The sequence below is a fragment of the Hevea brasiliensis genome, chromosome 18 (genome assembly GCF_030052815.1).
Source record: "Hevea brasiliensis isolate MT/VB/25A 57/8 chromosome 18, ASM3005281v1, whole genome shotgun sequence".
In the NCBI taxonomy this organism is placed as follows: Eukaryota; Viridiplantae; Streptophyta; class Magnoliopsida; order Malpighiales; family Euphorbiaceae; genus Hevea; species Hevea brasiliensis.
Window position 1 is genome coordinate 40,235,759 of NC_079510.1, and position 21,950 is coordinate 40,257,708.

The 21,950-nt window shown below is 35.2% G+C and overlaps 3 protein-coding genes and 1 non-coding gene across 5 annotated transcripts; 3 read left to right on the top strand and 1 right to left on the bottom strand.

The window, feature by feature from the left end:
* The first annotated feature begins 2,355 nt into the window (after positions 1 to 2,355).
* Positions 2,356 to 5,463, top strand: LOC131175966 (glucan endo-1,3-beta-glucosidase 7-like). The gene is made up of 6 exons (XM_058140881.1): positions 2,356 to 2,633; positions 2,846 to 3,141; positions 3,331 to 3,699; positions 3,821 to 4,147; positions 4,264 to 4,552; positions 5,185 to 5,463. Exons 1-6 carry the CDS (start codon positions 2,573 to 2,575, stop codon positions 5,220 to 5,222), a joined length of 1,380 nt encoding a protein of 459 aa, XP_057996864.1. The 5' UTR covers positions 2,356 to 2,572; the 3' UTR covers positions 5,223 to 5,463.
* Positions 5,464 to 6,208: 745 nt separating this feature from the next.
* TRNAE-UUC (transfer RNA glutamic acid (anticodon UUC)) lies at positions 6,209 to 6,280 on the top strand. Its single transcript has one exon. It is a non-coding gene; the product is annotated as a tRNA-Glu (tRNA).
* A 1,851-nt stretch (positions 6,281 to 8,131) lies between these two features.
* LOC110649067 (guanine nucleotide-binding protein subunit beta-2) lies at positions 8,132 to 13,254 on the top strand. 2 transcript variants are annotated; one of them, XR_002493694.2, is made up of 7 exons: positions 8,132 to 8,528; positions 8,667 to 8,761; positions 9,974 to 10,398; positions 10,870 to 11,227; positions 11,779 to 11,892; positions 12,919 to 13,066; positions 13,173 to 13,254. XR_002493694.2 is itself a non-coding variant. In XM_021803476.2 (6 exons), exons 1-6 carry the CDS (start codon positions 8,423 to 8,425, stop codon positions 12,952 to 12,954), a joined length of 1,134 nt encoding a protein of 377 aa, XP_021659168.1. In that variant the 5' UTR covers positions 8,132 to 8,422; the 3' UTR covers positions 12,955 to 13,189. The 2 variants fall into 2 exon arrangements, 1 of the variants encoding a protein (XP_021659168.1); XM_021803476.2 differs by having other exon boundaries at positions 12,919 to 13,189.
* A 551-nt stretch (positions 13,255 to 13,805) lies between these two features.
* LOC110649063 (coatomer subunit gamma-2) lies at positions 13,806 to 21,577 on the bottom strand. The gene is made up of 18 exons (XM_021803473.2): positions 21,318 to 21,577; positions 20,501 to 20,598; positions 20,317 to 20,367; positions 20,063 to 20,176; positions 19,760 to 19,960; positions 19,563 to 19,664; positions 18,258 to 18,365; positions 17,939 to 18,172; positions 17,494 to 17,744; positions 17,233 to 17,404; positions 16,986 to 17,141; positions 16,840 to 16,890; positions 16,489 to 16,629; positions 15,735 to 15,932; positions 15,497 to 15,628; positions 15,232 to 15,405; positions 14,737 to 14,976; positions 13,806 to 14,377 (listed from the first exon to the last, which is right to left on the bottom strand). The coding sequence occupies exons 1-18, from the start codon at positions 21,361 to 21,363 to the stop codon at positions 14,183 to 14,185; spliced, it is 2,664 nt and encodes an 887-aa protein (XP_021659165.2). The 5' UTR covers positions 21,364 to 21,577; the 3' UTR covers positions 13,806 to 14,182.
* Positions 21,578 to 21,950: the final 373 nt, after the last annotated feature.

The following is a 21,950-nucleotide window of genomic DNA, read 5'->3' on the forward strand; positions in this document are numbered from 1 at the left end:
TCAATGTTCAATTAGGTCAATTTTTAGCTTAATTATTAGCACAAATTAATTTTGATTTAATAAAATATTATTTTTAACAATAGAATATAATTTTTCATGTTTTTAAATTTTAAAAATTATTTATTGTTTAAAAAAAAACTGGCAATTATTGTTTTTTGTAGATTGAAAATTTTATAATTTATTAATAAATATTATAATATAAGTATAATATAATTTCTATATAAGAGAAAAAAATATTTAGACAATTATTTTTTTTTTTTTTATAATTTAGATGGAGAAGAATAATTTTCCTGATAGCAATGAATCATGTTTTTGAATAAATGTAATATTTTATTTTTGAAAACTTGCTATTTTTATCACTCGCATAAGAGGCTAAAATTAATGAAAGAGTATGCTTATATTTTCATGCTCTATGGGTAGAAGTCTATTTGTATTTGAAGATTTAAGTTTCTAATTAAAAGAAATTAATAATTTATATTCTATTTTAAATTATTAAATACTCTATCAAATATAAGTACAATCACAAATAAATATAATTTTACAAAAGAGAGAAAGTAAGGCTTTAATAATGCAGAAAATAAGATTTTTTTTAATTAAGGATAAAATAGGACTCAATATTAAGGAAATAACTTTAGATTCGTGTCCGATGGGCATAGTTCTGAAGCTTATTAGAGAAATGAAAGTCAATCTTAGGGTAGCATCAGTGAAAAACTCATTAATTGCTGTCAAAAGAGGAAAGCTAAAAAAAAAAAAAACTGTACTCAACTGTTTAGTTTAACCATGATATTTTTTTTTTCCCTCTCGTTTTTTACTCCAAATAATGGCAATATTGCAAATATTATAGTTAAACATCTACATAAATTTTTTTAAAAAATTTTGATGTAATATATTTTAGAATTAAATATTTAAACAAAAAAAAAAAAATTGATGCCTATTGCAAAACCCAAGTGGTATATTTTCGGCCCTCGCATGCTACGAGCCTGATGGACGTCGCACAAACGCATAATAATGAGAGTGGAACTTTCCTCACTTGTAATTCATTAAAAAAAAAAAAAAAAATCCTCTCGTAGGAAAATTCAGTGATCTGGAAAGAAGGGGAAGAGGCTGGTGAGACAGAAAAGAACTTGCAAGCAAATTTCTCCCCCAAAATACACGTTACGTAACTCATTAATTTTACCGGACATTAAATATGGTGAAGTTCATCCTAAATTGCCTCTACTGTTGTTCGTTTTCAACAGAGTAAATAAATTGTCTAGAGAGCTGATTTCAAATACAAATCTTTTTTTTTTGGATTATAAACTCAATATTAGGAATAAATGTTAGCCTAACAAAATGAGTTCAATTCGTGGAAAAATTTATTTAAAGATGATTTATTATTAACTTAATAAGTAAATATGTGAATTTTATTTATTTTATATATGGTCCTTTACATATATATGTTGGTTGAACATTGTGTGTTCAATAGGATAAGATTGGCTAGAAGGGACCATGACCCTAAACCTTTTTTTTTTTTTTAAATAATTTATTTATTATTAAAAAAATAAAATCAGTCTAAAATTGTAAATTAACCCCTCAAATGAAATTCAAATTAGCAAATTTAACCTTCTATTAATTTAGTTATAACTTTACCCCAAGTTAAAATTTTTATAAATTTCTTCTGAAATCATTTTTTAATTAATAAAGAAAATTAGAAAATTAAAGTTTTTTATTAAAAAAAATTAAATTTCTATTAATAAAGCAAATTAAAAAATTAAAACAATAATAATAAATTATTTTATTAATTATTATTTATAATCATGAAAGAATTTTAGCATGAGATATATTTTAGCATTATTTATAATCATGAGATATATTTTAATTAATAATTTATATAAAACTATTTTTTTTAAATAATAGTTTATATAAAAAATTAAGGGAAAAAGAAAATGAGCAAAAATGGGCAGTGGTCAGCAGAAACGTGCCAATCGTTTTCAGCCAAACAACGGAAGAGAAAGGTACAAGGGCTGAAGCTGAACGCATAGCCGAAAGTGAAAGGCGTCACTTTTAGAAAGTAGTGAGAAATATAAAAATTTTACTCTCCAATGCCATAGCAGATTAGTAGGTGGGTGGCTGAGAGTGCCCAAACTTGACCACCTTTTTTCCCTGCAACTTCTTGCCCCAGCTCATGTATCACTGATTCAATTGAAGGACAGCATCCGCATGTCCCACTCCACAAGGACAGCCATCTAACGTAATCAATCAATTAATTAATTGGATCCCAACGCTACAATCCAAAAATCCCTTCTTCTCTATTCTATTACACAAAAAGTTAATTTTTATTACCCTTATAGTACTCTTCCCTTCTTTTTCTTCTGGCTTTGGGTCCTCTATAGGTATCTAACCCACTCCACTGGATGACAAGCTGCTAGCTTTACTACGCTCTCTCTCTCTCTCTCTCTCTCTCTCCTCACATTCCCTTCCATAGTTCCCAGCTTCTTTGTCCTTTCAGACCCCCAAAAACCCATTTTCCACATTACTAGAACTAGGAGTCTGCACCATCAAGAAATAGGAAGAAGAAGAAAGAAACAGATACATGGCGTTTTCAAGGCTTATCGTGCTCTTTTTCCTCTTCCAAGCTTTCTTCTTGTTAGCCAGTAAGTTCCAATTTTCCAGCTTTTTTCATTTTGTTAATAGGAATTCTAAACTTGCCAAGTCTTTTCATGTCCACTCTTTTTGTTTGCCATGTCTCACTGATTACAAGGTACCGTGGATATGCTTTTCTTGACACCAAATTCGGAAACGACCTCATCTGCTTCCTTTTTGCTTCTCTAGTTCTCTGGATTTGATTGTTTTTCTTTTCTTGCAGGGTCGCAGTCGTTTATTGGCATTAATTATGGTTTGGTTGCTGACAACCTACCACCACCGGCGGCCACCGCTAAACTTCTGCAATCGACGGCTATACAGAAAGTGAGGCTCTACGGGGCCGATCCAGCGGTTCTTAAGGCTCTTGCCAATACTGGGATTGGCATCGTCATTGGAGCTGGAAATGGTGATATCCCAGCTTTGGCTTCCGATCCCAACTCAGCCACTCAGTGGGTCAACTCGAACGTCTTGCCCTATTACCCGGCTAGCAACATCATTCTCATCACCATTGGTAACGAGGTCACATCACATTTTCTTCGCCTGCAACTTTTTATATACGTATACCTCAAATTTCCATAACAAGCTGCTAAAAGAAATTCTAGTAAAATTGGGTTTTGAAACGAAACAATCAAGAAATGTAATTGGTAGGAGCTAAGGATTCTTATAATATGATTTTTCCAGGGAACTGAATTGAGCTTCACTTGACAGGTAGTGTTGTCTGGGGACCAAAACTTGATCTCTCAACTATTACCCGCAATGCAAAATATGGAAAACGCGCTTAACGCTGCCTCACTCGGTGGCAAGATCATGGTCTCCACCGTCCATTCCATGGCCGTCTTGTCTCAGTCTGACCCACCCTCTTCCGGATTGTTCAACCCGTCTTATCAAGATACCATGAGAGGGTTACTCCAATTCCAGAGAGACAACGGGTCACCTCTTGCTATCAACCCGTACCCCTTTTTCGCTTACCAGAGCGACCCCAGACCAGAGACCTTGGCTTTCTGCCTGTTTCAACCCAACTCGGGACGAGTCGACTCGGGCAATGGGATTAAGTACATGAACATGTTTGACGCTCAGGTGAGGTGAAGTCAATAATTAATTAATCGTTTCAATTTTTAGGAAAAACAATAAAAAAAATGGCTAGGCTTGACCCGGCCCAAATAGTCAAGAGTACTCAGGACTGGCTTGTGAATTGCAGGTGGATGCTGTGCGGTCTGCCTTGAATGCCCTGGGATTCAAGGATATTGAGATTTTGATTGCTGAGACTGGATGGCCTTACCGCGGTGACAGTAATGAAGTTGGACCCAGTATTGAGAATGCAAGAGCCTATAATGGCAATTTGATTGCTCACCTTAGATCATTGGTTGGCACCCCATTAATGCCCGGAAAATCTGTAGACACATACCTCTTTGCAATCTATGATGAGGATTTGAAGCCTGGGCCTGCCTCCGAAAGAGCATTTGGCCTTTTCAAACCTGACCTTTCCATGACATATGATGTTGGTCTCTCAAAGAGCAGTAGCCTGGTAAGAGATTATATTCATGTTTGCATAATTTCTTTCATTGAGAAAAGCTGAAACCTAGTGAAAGTTTTCTTGAAATTATATGTTCTGTTCCTGAAATTACGCTGTTTCATCCTTAGACTCCATCGACGCCCCAAACTCCAGCAAGTCCATCAGTAAAACCAACAGGAGCAGGTTGGTGTATGCCCAAGGCTGGTGTTTCTGATGCACAATTGCAGGGAAGTCTTGACTATGCTTGTGGTCAAGGCATAGATTGCAGCCCGATTCAACCAGGAGGTGCCTGTTTCGAGCCAAATACTTTGGTTTCACATGCTGCTTTTGCCATGAATCTCTACTACCAAACTTCTGGCAAGAATCCATGGGATTGTGATTTCTCTCAGACTGCTACACTCACATCCAATAATCCCAGTAATCCTTCTTTTACTTCAGCTTTCTTTTTGATTTATTGAATTCCCACAATGAAACAGTGGCCATATATTATTATAGACTACATATTTGCAAGTCATGTCCTATCTAGAAAATAAATTTGAGAATAATTAATGGCCAACTCTTTAATAAATGGGTATATAACTTTATGAAAAAGGCGATTAGAGAAAATAATTTTAAGAAAAGGTGATATCTCTTTATTGGATTAGCATCACCACTGATATGCATTATTACAATGTGAAAGATTATTAGCTTTTCTTCATTTTCATGAGAATTTTAACAGTGTTTGGATGTGAAGTGAGGGAAGGTTTTATAAAATAAGGTCAGGCTGAGGATTTTGGAAGCTTACCTCTTTTAAAAAAACCTTCCTCCCAAACAAATAAGCATAGCACTTTAAAAACTCATCCCTTACCTTTAAAAACTCTCTCAAAACAAGCTGTAAGGGGGTGATGTCCCCAGTCCCCACCAATAACCTAAAGAAAATTGATCTTTATGGTTGTTTATACTTTATAGCCGTCTTTCTCTCATTTTAAGACTTTTTCCTATTCATTTTTGCTGTTGGCTACACATCTGAATTTTTTTTGTTTTCTTAATCTTGATTTGCTCCCATGTAGGTTATAATGGTTGTGTCTACCCTAGTGGGAGTACCTGACAAAGCAAGAGGAAATCCATTTGATGCTGGAATAAAGAAAGTTGATAGCTAAATAAAAGATGGTAAATTCTTATTGGGGTTCTTATTTATAATAGTAATTGTAAATTCTTCCTTTGATTAGGAAGCATTGGTTGGTGTAGATCTCTATGTCTCTCTTCCCATAGTGATGTGTTCAAATCCTGTTAGGTTGCTCAAAAAAGTTCAATTATGTTAGTGAAGAACTGAACTCAACTTCAAGTCACATGGTTTTGTCATTTGTGTACCATGTTTCAAATTTTCAATCATGTATATCTGATGTGGGTGAGTGGGGCAGGCTGCAAGTTGGCATTTAAGCCCCTTTTTGTATTTTTTTTACCCAGTGCCCTAAACTGCAAATATATTGCAAGTGGCAAGTGAAGATTTATTTTCTCTGAAAAGATTATGAGGCCACATGGTGTCTCAAAAAAATGTTTCTTGTTTAAATCTCTCTACATCATAGATAGTGCAAGAGTCCAATATTTATTTCAAATTATTCTCTTCAATAGTTTGATTTGATCATTCAAGACATTACTCATTTCTTCTGGAGGAGGATTGCTTTGCTTCTACCTACCTCATTCTCATATGCAACAAACAGATAAATAAGGCCCACTTGATTATTGGTGAACATTTTAAAAATAAAAAAAAAAAAACAAATAAGGGTAAAATATGAAAATAAAAACACTCATTTCACTTGTTAATTATACCAAATAATAGAATTCAAATGAATTCTATTATTTTAAAAATATTACAAACACATAAATTGTCTTATAAATTCATTTGAATTAAATTTATTTTAACGGTTCTTAAAAAAAATTTTAAATTTTGATTAAAAATAATTTCAAAAAATGGAAAAACAAAAAGGGAAAAGGACCATCCGGGTTAACGCTTGGATGCATTGAATTTCTACGTTGGTTATGCAAATAGTATTAACTTTTTATTAACATTAATGAAAAGATATTAGCATCGTTTCCGTTGTCGTCCAGCGGTTAGGATATCTGGCTTTCACCCAGGAGACCCGGGTTCGATTCCCGGCAACGGAAATGTTTTTAACTTTTGTTTTATGCTGTATTTTAGGATACACTTTGATATCTATACGACTATAATAATAATAATTATTATTATTATTTATTTAATGCATTTAATATATGCTTGAGTGAATATTAGTTTAATAATTATTATATTTATGTCAAAATATTTACAAAATTAATTAAAGAATATAAAATAAAGTATATAAATTTATATATAATATTTAAATATTATAATTTTTTAAAAAATATAAATATATTATTAAAATTTATATTAATTTTTTATTAAATAATTTATATTATATATTAATAATATAGAGTGTGGGGAAAATGGAGGGCTTGGATTGACATGGAAGATGAAGGTTTTGAGAGTCTAATAGGAGGAAAGTGCTAGAAAGGGGAAATTGGAAAGGAAAGAAAACAGGAGTAGGGACAGGGAAGCGGAGAGAAATGTAATAATGAGAGAGCAGCAGAGAGTGAATTGCGAAGTAAATGAACTGTATGTAAATTACTTTGTACACCCTTGTGTCTCTCAAAATTTTCCAGTTTGGTATTCATCCATGTCACTAATAATAAATATTAAAAAAAAATCTATTTGTCCAAACTGTTGTTTTGGACATGTGCTATTTCATGATTGGTTCTTAGAGAAGGCAAAGCTCAAGAGAATTCTGAGTTCTATCATGAACAGATGGGCAATGGGTAGCGACTTTCACTCGATGGCATTAAAAGGTCTAAACCTAAACCACGAGTATAAAAAATTAGGAAAAAAGACTGGATCCTCTCAATCATTGACCTCGCCATCGTTATCCTTCACTTGAGGGGGTTGTTGTTCTGTGGGTTGACTTCAATTATTATTCCTTTGGAACTTGATTTACAAAACTAAAATCTTAAAAATAAAATTAAGGGCTGTTTAACATTGTTATTATTTTTTAAAATATAATAATTAAAAAATATTAAAAAATAATTTAAAATTAAATTTAATATATTTTAATTATATAAATATTAAAATAATAAAATATTTTTTAATTATTTTTTTAATATTTAAAATAATATTTCTATTTATAAAATTAATTTAAACTCCCTAAATTCAATATTAAACCGCATTAAATTATATGTCCGGCTAGGCTCTTCTTATTTTTTTGGTGAGCTTTCTCTAATTTTTATCAGACAGTGAATGATCATATTCATTTTTTTAGCCCGAAAATGATATCCTGTTTGGGTAGCGCACTAAATTCCTCATAAGCTCTCAGTCTCCATGGGCCGCGCACGGCCAGGGTCCAACCCACCACGACTCCACTTGCGCAGACTCTGGATTCTCCAGGCCCACTCTTAGCACAGAATGCTTTTTATGCGGTAAATCAAACCCGAGACCCCCGAAACGTTACGAGGCTCTGATATCACTTAGTCCGAAAAGGTTATCCTGCTCGAATAGCGCACTAAATTTCTCATAAGCTCTCAGTCTCTATGGACCGTGCGAGAACCTAAAAAATTAAGCCCATAATTAAAACAAAAATTTTAAAATAAACTTTATTTAGTCGTGAGTTAAAAATTTAAACGCAATTTTAAGCTTTCTCCTCCAATAATTTTTCTTTTAAAAAATCGCGCATAGTATTCCTCGCCCACAAAATTGATAGTACTATTATTATTTTAAAAATAGGGTAAATAATAAATAACAACAGATCTTTCATAAAAAAGGAAAAGAAAATAAATATCACATAAGAAACCAATTTCTTGTGGGTCCAGATGATCCGTGTCAAGCGCAAGATACATCAACATAGTTGACACGTGGGAACATGTGGGCCCGGCGGCGTCAGTCAATTCAGTCTCGCTCTTACCTCTACCCTCTGTTACCTCTCAGAAACATTTTTCTTTTCTCAGAGACCTCTTTACCACCACCACCAACTCCTCCTCCTCCGTCTTTGACTCCTCCACCGTATACTCCTCCTTTTCTCTCTCTCAATCTCGGAAGCAGCCATTTCTTTACTTTCTCGAATCATCGAGATCAAATCTGTTTTTTCTGAACTACGCCTAATTTTCTTTCGTTCTCTCTCTCTCCCCTTTTCTGTTCGCTACTTTACTTTTTCAGCTCAGAATCGAATCCGAACTTGAAAAGAAATGGCTGCTTTTTAGTTTAATTTTCGGTTTCCTTTATAAGAAATGTCTGTAGCGGAGCTAAAGGCCCGCCACGTCGCGGCCACTGAAACGGTGAATAGTCTTAGAGAACGCTTGAAGCAGAAGCGCCTTCTGTTGCTCGACACTGATGGTATTTTCTGTTTTTTTGTCAGATTTTATTGCGTTTTAAAATTTCTTGTGTTCTTCGAATTGGATATTTGTGTTTGTTTCCTCCCTTCCTTTTGGATTTCTTTTTCTCCGAAAATAGATCTGATTGACGTTATGGCAGTTGCCGGATATGCGAGGGCGCAGGGGAAGTCTCAGGTAAGCTTTGGGGCCACCGATCTGGTGTGCTGCAGGACGCTTCAGGGACATACTGGCAAGGTGAATCATAAACGTTTGCTATATACTATTTGAATTTGTTCATATAAGTATTTGCATACTTGTGTGTGTTTGTTTTCCTTTTTGATTTACTTGTTTTGGTTAGTGTCATTTTTTCTGTAAAGGAAATCACTAAAATTCATTACGACAAATCAGTACACAAAGCGTACAAAATGGATTGAGGAGGGGCAGCACCCCACTTCTTAAAGACCAGACTCAGAACTGGCTGTTGTTGACAACAAATGAGCAGCATGGTTCGCTGATCTCTTAACACAAATACCACAGAGCTTTGGTTTATTAAGACCTTTACAATGATGAACAATTGCCCCAAAATAGGAAGCATCTACCTGATCACCCATCACTGCCTGAACTAGCAGTAATAATCAGTCTCAAATATAACTCGTTGATAAGAATGGGCGTTAACCCAGCTAAGAGCTTCTCTGAAACACATAGCCTCGGCAATCTTTGGATCCAGGCGGCCCTATTTCCTCTCAAAATATCCTCATTCATTCTACTTTTCCAACTTCATTGTCTAAACTAAGAAGATATTCTGCTTATTTTCTCCTAAAAACCACTCAGTCAATAATTTCTCCATTTTCCCCCTCAGCTCCCACTTGAATTTAGCCACAAATCCTCCGCTCATTCTTGAAACAACTACCATGTCAAAAGGAACAGAGAAAATAACAATAGCAATCTTTACGGCAACACACATAAGCTAACTAACTCTATTATTGTGGTGGAATATTGTCTGTTAGTTATCATATTAATATCTTGCCAACTTTCTTGCTTATTTGTTTTTGTATTTAACCCTCTCCATACTCTCTCTCTCTCTCTCTCTCTCTCTCTCTCGTGCACTCACTTCACTATCACATTTTCTTGGCACTCAAGTCTCAACTGAAATCGTATATAGAAATGATTCTATGTGCACAACCTCACATGCGAAGAGAGTCATCAGCTTCTAGATTAGATGAAAGATCCTGATTCAGTGGCTGAATCCATTACTAAATTGGTTCCCATTCATATGTGCCCTGCTGAATTTTTAGTCATATGTTCCTTATATCTTATGCAGTTGGTTGGCACATCTACTATGTTATAAGTTACTCTTGAACCATAGTTTGATATGTTAACATCAAACTTCAAAGCACCAAGTGAAAGAAATGAGATCACCCATTCATTATTGTAAAAATGGGTTCTTGATATTTAAGAATTTTGCAGGTGTATTCATTGGATTGGACTCCTGAAAAGAATCGAATTGTCAGTGCATCTCAAGATGGGCGGTTGATAGTGTGGAATGCCCTAACAAGCCAGAAAACTCATGCCATAAAGTTGCCTTGTGCATGGGTTATGACTTGTGCTTTCTCTCCAACTGGTCAGTCTGTTGCTTGTGGTGGTCTTGATAGTGTGTGCTCTATTTTCAACCTGAATTCCCCAACCGATAAGGATGGGAACCTGCCAGTATCAAAGATGCTTAGTGGACACAAGGGTTATGTTTCCTCCTGTCAGTATGTGCCGGATGAGGACACTCATCTAATTACAAGTTCTGGTGATCAGACTTGTATTTTGTGGGATATTACAACAGGCCTTAGAACTTCTGTGTTTGGAGGAGAGTTTCAGTCTGGACACACTGCTGATGTGCTAAGGTATATTAGGTGATTCCCAAGTTAGCTTCTGGCCTAATGATTTTGTCACCTGTCCTTGGAGGATGTAATTTTATAAGAAAATTTGTTTCTTATAGGTTCCAAATTTTTATAGTTTAGCACAGGTATATGCAAAATTAATATTTTAAAATTTTGGCCACTTATTTCTTGTGAGTAAAGGGCTAGATTGCTAAATATTTCTGAGTAAGCTTGTAGTTCCTACTCCAGTAGTATTTTTTTTCATGTTGAGAATGTGGCTTCTCATTGATTTGTGCTCCTATTTCTTCAAAGTATGTGATGAAATAAACATCACACTATTAGCAATTGGATAACACCATAATGACCTTTGAAACAACAGAAAAAGCGATTTTGAGTGTTTTTTTTTTTATTTTTTATGTAGAACAACAAAAACTTTATCTAGATAGTTATTCTTTTGAGAGCTATTTTTAAAATATTAAGCATTCCGCGTTTCAGTGTTTCTATCAATGGGTCAAACTCGAGAATGTTTGTATCTGGTTCGTGTGATTCAACTGCCCGGTTGTGGGACACCCGTGTTGCAAGTCGAGCTGTGCGCACTTTTCATGGGCATGAGGGAGATGTTAATGCTGTGAAGTTCTTTCCAGATGGCAATAGATTTGGAACGGGATCAGATGATGGAACTTGCAGGTTGTTTGACATTAGAACTGGACACCAACTCCAAGTATACTATCAACAGCGCAGTGACAATGAAGTCCCACATGTGACCTCTATTGCATTCTCCATATCAGGAAGACTTCTCTTTGCTGGATATTCAAATGGTGATTGCTATGTTTGGGATACTTTATTAGCGCAGGTATGCACATACTCTGTAATTGAGTTCACTATGTTCTGTTCTTATGCGCTGCAGGGGATTGAATTTTCTTTGTTGCACAATTTACTTCCCCTAAATCAGAAGTTAATCTAGCATAGAAGTCTATGCTGTTTTTGTTTTCTATTCATCTGTGCCATTGTTACTGTAATTTTCATGGGAACAAATTTTTTATTCCTAAATTACTTATAATAATTTTCCCTACAGATCTAATGTAGTTTTTGTTTATTTTATTATTTTTCCTGTTGGTACAATCATTTTAAGAAAGATCAGTTTCCCCACCCTGAGTGTGGGTTGTATATGTCCTTAAATGCATTGCAGGAAGTGTCTGATCTAGTAGATTTAGCCTTTGTTCTTAAAAGTAAATGCAACATTCATTAAAGTGCTCAGATATCCCTTTTTGTTTAGAGTCATTTCAGTTTCCATTTGTTCTTTCCCATTGATGTATCTGCAAGCTTGCATGAGTTGTGGCTGATCTTAAGTCACCTATAACATTGCATATTATTGACTTGAATCACAATTTTGTTATTTTACAGGTTGTTTTGAACTTGGGATCTCTGCAGAACTCACATGAGAGCCGGATAAGCTGTTTGGGCTTGTCAGCAGATGGAAGTGCCTTGTGTACAGGAAGTTATGATACAAACCTGAAGGTTAGTCTGGAAGACCAACCCATGTTATTTCATTTGATGCCATCTGATTTATATGACAGAATTGTTTCCCAATATAAGATTGCTAAAAAAATGTGGGATTTTTCTGGTCTTTGTGTTGGGAGACCTTGCTGAAAGCATTAATACCCATGTCAAGATTGATAGGTGCCTTTTAATTATATCATTAGCTGAATTGATATAGACGAAAAGATGAAGTTTTCTTTGGTGATTGTGAATGTTATGCAATGGGCTGTTTAGATATTAGCGTACCTCAATCCTACGTGCGATGTGTCTATAAATTTTCTCCCATTTAGACGTGATTATTGTATGTTTGGTCTTCTGAAAACATGTATTGTATTAACCTAAATATTTTGGAAGATTGTCCAGTGATCACTTAGAAAGTGGCAAATTTTTGCTGCATTGAACAATCATTCCTTTCTTTTCCTTACTACTTGATGGTAATGACCATCATCTGTTTGTCAGTTTTATTATTCTATATGCTTATAGATAAACTTTAAAAATTAATGCAACTTTTGCCCTTGGAAGCATTTAAACATTATGTGTGTGTGTGTGTGTGTGTGTACTGTGTGTGTAAATCAACTATGCCGGCATATATTATATCTCTAGAACATCTGTCTAGGAAAAAGGAAATGACTTGTGTATGAACCCAATAGAAAAATCTCATCTTCATGCTATCACTGTTATGTTGACATTGGATTATTATTATTTTTCAAGTGTGTTTAAAGTGTGAATGGAACCTTTTAAATTCTCTGATTTCATGCAGAATGCAGCCTTACCCCTGCTTTGCAGAAAAGTTGTTTCCGTGTGTGTGTGTGTGTGTGTGTGTGTGTGTGTGTGTGTGTGTGTGTGTGTACACCTTGCTGGTTGTAAATTTGTAATAACCCACGCTGAAAGCTGAATATATATATATTTTTTTTCATGTCAGTATGATGATAATTCTTTTTGTATAAGAATTGGCTATAAACTTTTACACAGATTTAGTGTTTGTTTATGTTTTTACTCATACAGATTTGGGCGTTTGGAGGCCATAGGAAGGTGATTTGAGAAGAAAGAAGTGTTTCTTTGCAATTGCAGTTCTCTCTCATGTAAGGGTCATTGGTTCCTGCCACCTGCAGAATGCCTTGTGCTTCCTGGGTAGAATTTCAATGTTTTCTCAGTAAGTTGATGTGAAGAAACCATAATCTTGTACTATTGCTTTGTTTCCAGTTATCCTTAATGTGAAAACAAACTGAGTTTTATCCTTTGCCGGTTTATTGTAACAGGAAAACTGGGTTCTTGACGACTTCTCGTTAAAATTGATTAAAGAATAAATAGAGACTAAGAGCTAAGACCACTGTTCGTTAACCTCTAGCTGTAGGATGTTTAGCTTGAAATTTGGAATCGAGCAAATGAGCCAACGGGTTAAAAGTATCTTATCAAAGGAGTGATTAGACAAAAGTATAAGCGTCCTCTTTAATTTGAACATAATTAATACAATATCTTATTTTTTCAAAAAATATATACTTTAATAAAAAAAATTTAATATATATGTTTGTAACGCACTTTTTGAGGACAACACTGTTTTCCTACTAACACAATCAAAGAGATTAAAATGCAAATTTTGAAAATGACGTAAAACCCTATCGTTGATTACTCAAACTGCGAAGGGCATCTGATAATAATTTTCAGTAGAATGGTTGTTTATTTGAATGACAAATAGGACCAAATGGGATAAATTTAGGAAGAGGAATTTTAAAGTGGAGGAGATGAATTGGTGCGCAGAAAGAAACACACCTGAACTAATGGTTTTCTATACATTCTATCGTATACATGTTTATGCAGGAGGAAAATGAGTCTCATGCAAGAATAAAAATTGACTTCATTTGGGACAAAAAAATGCATAAGCACGCATAAAATTCTCGGAGGAATGCTCTAATTACAATATATTTCAATTCACAATACTTTGATGCTGAAACAAATGAGGACAAAGCCTCCCAAAATTCATATCCCATAAACGAAGCTTGATGGAACCTATACTTTATCCCACTTACAAAATTTAAAAGGAAAATAAAATATAATCCTTTTTCAGATCTGATATAAATGATACACGAGAATTATAGCCAGATTAAAAGACGAGAAATAAGCTCTGAAAATTCTTCACTGCCCCTAAAAAATTGCCCAGCTCTCATTCTGAAAGGACTAACTTTTCTATAACAAATATTATCTGCCTTTGATCGCATTTTAAGAAATTGAAATAACAGCCTAAGACTGCAACAATCACTGGATTAACCAATCAGCCGCTTGCTACAATCTCATGGATGGCATCACTGACAGATTCATCTTCAGATCTGACAGCCAGTTTCATTGCAACCTCCTTTGGACCATCAATTCCAAATTGCAACCGCACTAGAACTCTCACATTGCCAATGAAAACACCAGACAGTAGGCATGCGTGTGACCTTGAATTGCTTGGGACAACCTCTGTGCCCTGCGCAATCCCAGAAGATTTATTATAAGGACATATCCAGAAACGAAGTACAATTTGAGAAAAGCCAAAAACAAAAAAAAAAAGGACCAAAGGCAATTGTATGAACTGAATGACAAGATTTGAAAGATTTCATAACAGCTTCCTTCTAGCATCATGCAGTGCCAACCAACTATCAAAATAGTTAATCCTTGATTTTCAAGAATCATATAGCATCAAGTGTTTCAGCTCTTTTATGATGATTCAATTTCTTGATATGCAACAAGAAAACAATAGATTATAGGCCAATTCCTGTGTCCCGCATACATTCACATCTCTAGTAATCAACTGATGATTCTGCAATTTATTAATGACAAACTGACCTCACAGGGCTGCATGCCAAGAAGGCTGATGACAGCACTAACAGCTTCAGCCAAGCTCTCCCTTGGGCCAAGGCCATATTCATCCACACGCTCAAAGTCAGCGCCCATGCCTTCCCATGCATTCCTGAAATTGGAGACCCCCACTTTCATCATGTAATCTGCTGCAACCACCTCCAGGTCCTCAAGTTGGTATTCATCATCTACACCATCATCCTCTGCTTCGCCAGTAGTTGGATCAACCTGGAGTAAAGCCCCCAACCAAGAAATGAAAATCCATATTTTAATTGACCTTTCTGTACCAGTAACAACTCCTTGAAAGTTTTTAGCAGGCCAGCTTAAGCACAATATTTTATGTTCCCTTTATAAACATGTGCCCAAAATAACTTCAACAGATCAAATCACAGTTAATTTCCTAGTTGAATTCCAAAATAAGAACCACAAAAAAAGCTCATAAAGAGAAGAGTACACATCACTGCAGGATGAGGGCAAGACTACCTCTTTAACAATGAATCTCAACATGTTCGAAAACTTTCCAACTGCTGGGACTCCCTCTGGCTTCTCAAATGCCACAAAAGTTTGTCCAGGTGAATCATAAGGAAGAGATCTTAAAGGCTTGGATGCTACCTCAGAGAATTCCTCTGCTTCAGAAGCATCCACAATAACAATAACCTGACAACAGATGAAAACATTATAAAGACAGCCCTGAACATATAAGGATGGAAAAGATGGAACTAATTGCTATTGTAAAATCAGTCACTACATTTTCTAGTAATTGCTCTGGTATTGTGTTGCTGCAATTGTACTGGAACACAACATGGCCATCAAAAATGTGCTTAATAACATTAACAGCATATTCCGTCTCTGCCTCTGTAAGCTCCACAGGTGCCGAAGACTGTTGAAGACAAATATAGATAAAGCAAATAAATAAGACCAAAGAATTCATTAAATGCAAATTGTACCATGAAGGTAATTTGTTAAAGAAAATTTAGACAATAAACCTTGAAAAGCTTCCCAAAGTTTGAGAACTCTGGGATGGAGGAAAGAAGTCTTTCATAAGCATCAACAGTAGATGGAGGACCAGCTGGAGGTGCACCAAGACCAGTCGGCTTCTTGCCTGGGGCTTTCTTCTCTGCAAGTGGCTGAGACTTAACTTCCTTTGGCACAGAATTAATATCAAAAGGTTCTTCTGAAGGTTCCTGTGCCAACAATAAATGCATTAAAAAGATGACAACCAAAATGAACAACAGGCACAAAAGGTGGGGACTCTTTCTAGTCAAAAGGAATTTTTTTCCACTGCTTCATAAATATTAGTAATGTTGATTAGGTCACAATGTAATTAATGCCCATGCTTAAATCATTCTCATTGCCCAAAATAGTGTTCTATGTGATCCAGGTTCCATCATTACACCATCATCTACTACATTAAAGCCTTTATTGTATGAAGTCTTCCTAGTCACTTGCAGGCCACAGGATGAAAATTTATTGGGTTCCTTGATCTGGTATCATCTGCCTAGGGTATTTCCAAAGAAACCCGTAAAGACTATGATGTTAGTGGCCATTAAAGCGAGATATAGCTATATATAATTGGAGCTTATCATTATCTTCTAAAATTCTCAACGCTTGTAGATAATACACCAATTAAAGGTAAAAGTTCATAATTATAATTTTTTTTTAAAATATAATAACATTAACGAAGCAGTGAATATTGCCACTTGTGCTATGGAAATAGAACCATCTGACAGAAAAACTTACATAAATTTTCAAACTTGTCTCCAGGTTAACTAGCGGGATATCTAGTGGACCAAAGAGAAAGGCTTGTACGTCTTTATCAGTTTCAACAACTTGACCATCACCACCAAGTGTATTAATATAAAGTGTTGCCCTATCACGAACCTGCAAAACAAGTCATTAGATATAACCACTTAAAGACAATCCAAACAACAACAAAGTTTTTTTAACAGGTAAAACAATCACCCAGGAACACTGAAGAGATTATAGATAGTAATAAAAACTCATTTACCATACATGTACATGCTCCCAAACAAATATATACATATATATATTGGAAAACTTCAAAATTTCCACTGTTATATAGAAATTCACCTCATCATCACTGTCAAAGAGGCAGCGTCTCAGCAGAACAAAAATGCGCGGCTGGATGGAACCAATAATATTAACCAACTGTCAGCAACTGAATTCACCTAGAATACATGAAGCAGATAACACATGCACTCATATGCCAATAATACCTTCAATGGATCAACTAAAGCACCAAATTTTGCCAATGTGCTCACTGCAGCAGCCCGAACAGTAGCATTCTCAAGATGCACACGGTTGTAGATGTAGCGTATATATTTGCTGGGATCTGAGGTCTTTGGCCCCTCATTCCCCAGGAAATGGAGTATCTAATAACAAGATAATTAGGATAAATACAGAACAAAAGAAAAGACCAAGAGTTCAGTCAACTAGAATTGCATCACTGTATTCATATGTCACCTGTGTTGAAAGGTATGTAAATTCACAATCTTCAATGAACTCACACAAATGAAGCAACCCACTTTCCTTTGCTTCAGGGATATCTCTAATGAGGATCACTATGGAATCTACAATTGCCTTTTTATACTCAAATCCACCTTCTTCTCTAAGGATATTGCTCAAAAAGTTCATTCTGAAAATAACATAACAAGGAAGATAAGAACATTAACTTGTGTTTCTAATAATTCTAATAACAACAAAAGCAGGTAAAATATCACTCACAGTGATCTATACTTCAAGGGAAACTTCAAACACAGTGACCTTATGGCTTCCACCACAACAATTTTGAACTCATCAGCAATATCTGACATGAAATTTGTTATTTGCTTCATCAGGCGATCCACACCTGATTCATTTCCTGTCTTAAGCAGTGTTGTGATTGCAAGTGTGGCAATGCTTCTGTTCTGGTCAGAAATTAAACTCTCCATATCAATGTTGCAGTTAGTGACCGCCATAGGATGAGTCATGGCCACCTGCAAATCAATGAAAATTTCAGCAGGAGTACATAATTCTCCAAATCCTTGAAAACTAACTACAAAAGGAGACCATCGCCCATTCTCCTCAAAACAAGTAATTACCCAACAACCAGTGTTCTTTACACCAAAATACTTGGACATACTAATTGCAAAAGTATAGCCTTTATTTGCTTAAAGAAAAATCAGTCTACCTTGTTCAAAGTGCGGACTGCTGCAAATCTCAGCACAGGTTTGGAAGAACTCAAAAAGAGCTGGAGAACAGTGATTGCTGGAGTCAGTTCTCGGCTTGTCACTCCACTAAGCTCTGTAATAGCTCTAGCAGCCTCAAAAATCACCATCTCAGCCTTATGGCGTAGACAACCTTCAAGAAAATCATAGAAAGGGCGGTCCCCTGTTTGTGTGTTAGCAGCTGACTCACGAATAACCTGCACATAACAACAATTTCATTATATATCTGCCCATACAAATTATAAATATCAAAAACATATGTTCTAAGGAGAGTACAATCACCTGACTAGTATAACGTATCAACAGGCATTGGGCAAGTGGTGAGCGAACAGTTCCCCTGGTCAAACTGGTAACTAACTTACTGACAGCTAGTCGATCATTCTGTCGTATCTGCAAGTGTAAAAGCACAACCATCTTCAAAGCATTTGTCCAATTTAAGCATACATACACGCTCAATAACAGTTTCTGTAGCAACCATTCCCAAAGCACACAAACTACTGTGAAATGTACTTTCCCAAGTCTCAATTGTCACACAATAAACTGGACCCAAAAACTTGATAACGTCCAGGCCATTGCCTTCTAACCTTGATGCAGAGAGATATTTTAACTAAGATTTTTTCCCAAAGTTCTCCAATGTCACATTAAAAAGTTCTTACGCAAAGCAATTATAATTTCCGTCATCACCTACAGTATTGATACTTATGGGGCATTTGGCACATGGTTAATAAAGGGTAATTATTACCTTTGTAACTTTTGACCCCTTATTACTATTGTTTGGATGCTAATAAGAGGCTAAATTAATTTTTAACCTAGTTAACATTTATCCCCTCTTTAGAGGTTAAATATTAACTTTGGGGGTGCTAGGTTAAGAAGACTTAATAGACGCTAAGACATCTTTTAATTTTTTTTCTACCAAACACCATTAACTATTACATCTTTAATTATTTATCCCTTACCAAACATCATTAACTGTTACACCATTAATGTTTTTTTTTTTTTTACCCCTTCAACAATTACTCTTAACCTTCAATTTTTTAATCTTGCACCAAACTCTTCCTTATTGCTAGAAATAAAATCACAACAAATACAAATATTTACTCAGCTACTAAACTAAGTGATGATAAACTCAACATGGCAATCATCCATGAATAAGCTTTGTGCAACCACAAAAAATTGAAATTTGCAAAAACGAACATGTAGATACCCATATTTAGCAAAAATTGAAATAGGAAAGATAAATATAGAACAACTAAAAAAATGATGGTAAGTGTTAAAGAATGATAAGGTAGATTTCAGAATGCTTGTATCTATGATTTAAAAGTAAAAATATTATTAAAAAATTCTTGCACCATTTATATTTGGCAGTGAAGTTGTTAATGTTGCAACTTAAACTCAAAACCACTCCACATGAGCAAAACCAATCACCCCTAGCAAGTTTGTTCCCTCTATCCACTGATCTTCAAAAACACACTTTTATTCAGGTAGACATGTTAAGAATTACATCATGTATTTGGTTTGAATCTTACAACATAACATTTAGTTTTATACAAAGCTGGGAGTGCTAATCAAACTAAAAACTCGGTATACCTGATGGAGCAATGCCAATGCATGAAACTGTACAAGGGCAGCTCTTGATTGCACAGCTTCCTGAACCTCATTACTCCACCTCTTCACTATCTCTGGGTTTGTCTGCCAAACAGAAAAGAACATATTAAATCACTCTGGAAAGACTGATTAAAAAAAAAAAACCAAAGAACCTTGCTGCTAAGACAATTAAATAGTACCTGGAGTAAATGGATCCCACTAACCAAAGCTGCACTAGCAACTACTGGATTCTTGTCAACAATTGCTTGTTTCAAATATCGCTCAATTTGGGTGAGTAGGGTTCCATCTGTTATCCGGCAAAGCACACGAATAGCATTTGCACGGTACATATCAGTCTTGCTATTCATGTCTTTCATAAGGGAGCTTGTGACAATGATAACCTTCAGCAGAAAGGAATGGTCACTCAGTATCTATACTTGCACAAAACAATAAATACTAATAACGCAACAATATCAGATGCTAATTAAAGCATAGCATATAACCTCATCTGCTGATGGGGATAATTCCTTTATCATCAAATAGACCATTCTCCTCAAACCTATATCTCTCGACTGGAAAAGCTTTGTCACAGCAAAGAAAACTTCTGTGGCTTCAATCTATAAAATTAATGCAAAAAGGCATAATTCAGATGATGTTTTCATTATTCTGCTACAGCATATATGTAATAGTGGCTTGTACGGGATCTTGTTAATCAAGAGACAATTAAGATGTAAGCTAACTAGCAGAAAAACTTCACCTTAGTGAATGTTTCTCCTTGGTTCAAAAGATAAAGAAGCTTTGTGATGACCTGCAAGGAAATAGCATACCAAAATCCATTAACAAGTCCAGAAATTTCTCCCTCCCCACTCTTCTTCTCTGCACAAGCACAAGCAGGTCCTACATATTGTAAATAGAAAATGAGACAGTATAAAGCAAAAAACCTGAGAGCATTTTCTTGGATCAAGCTGAGGATCATTAAAAACCCTTGCTTCCTGAAGAACAGCTCCCTTCTCAATCCCCAAAAAGGGAGAATACTCCGCTGTCAAAAAAATAAACATTACACAGTTACGCATGTTATGGCTTATTTCCACAAACTGAACTATGATTGAAAATACACCTTAATCTAGGAGATCTATATTACTAACAATCCACATTAAAGAAATTAATATAGTAAGTGTAGATAAAGAAAATAAAATGATATTAAGTGCAAGTCAGCAAATACAGAGCTCTATAAGATCCCTGGAAATGAGAGCCTAAACTGCTTAACATTTAAACTTACCCGATTCTGAATTGTCACTGGCTAACAAACAATATCAATAAAAGAACAATTACAGTGCCATCTCACTTGAGAATAAAAAATTACGAGTCGCTAAACAGTCCACATTAAATCAACTTGTTCAAATAGAGTTACATTGAGAAAGCAATACATTTGAATTTAGAGATTTGAAAAGCATCCACCAACTTTAATGTTTACATATAAGAAGAACAGAGATCAGATCAACTAAAACTGCATAAAATCGGCTAAAACAAGTGCACGAGCTCTCCAAATTTTAACCTATTAACATAGAATACACAAGCAAACGTCTCCAAAATTAGAGAAATGACACAGATCTAGAAGCTAACAACTGATCTAATGCTGGTAAACAAAAAAAATTGGAAATTATGCCCCAAATTGAATAGAGGAAATGAATCGTTGTACGAAATTGGGTAAAAAAACGAGATCGAATCGTAAGTAAAAAAAAAAAACTGATCCCACACCTTCGTCGTCGCGGTCGTCATCTTTCTTTATGAGAGGCTGAGCCATTGCTAAACGGAATCAATCTTTAAGATCTGCTAAGTATTTTATTGTTATTTACAGATACCCGCTCTCTTCCTCTTCCTCTCCCTCTCTGTGTGCGAAGTCCCCGTCCCTCTCCCTCTATAACGCAGCAGTGCAGTGGAATTTCGAAGACGAGGCGAGGGATTCTATATTCTCCTCTGTTTTTTTTTTTTTAATTAATATTCTCCTCCTCTGGTTGCTGTGACCTTTTTAGAAGCATTTATTATGCGTAATATCTTATGTGGTGACTAATCACTGAACGCCACGTCACCGGAGCGGTGGATTTAAGCACTAATCTGCCTCAAATCGTGGTTTCTTAACTGGAAAAGGAAAATTACTCCGAGAGTTTACTTATTGATTCGATGCAAATCACTAATCAGATAAATAAAATTAATGGAAGATCATAATATATTTTTTTTTTTTAAAGAGGGAAACATTGTAATATATTTTTAGTTAGTGTAAATGAGTTGAGTTATTTGTGTTGTTATAGTTCGAATTATTTGACGAGATAAATTTGAGTGACATAATGTTGGATTCGAGCAGCTTGTGAATGTATCTGAACTTGTTTAAAA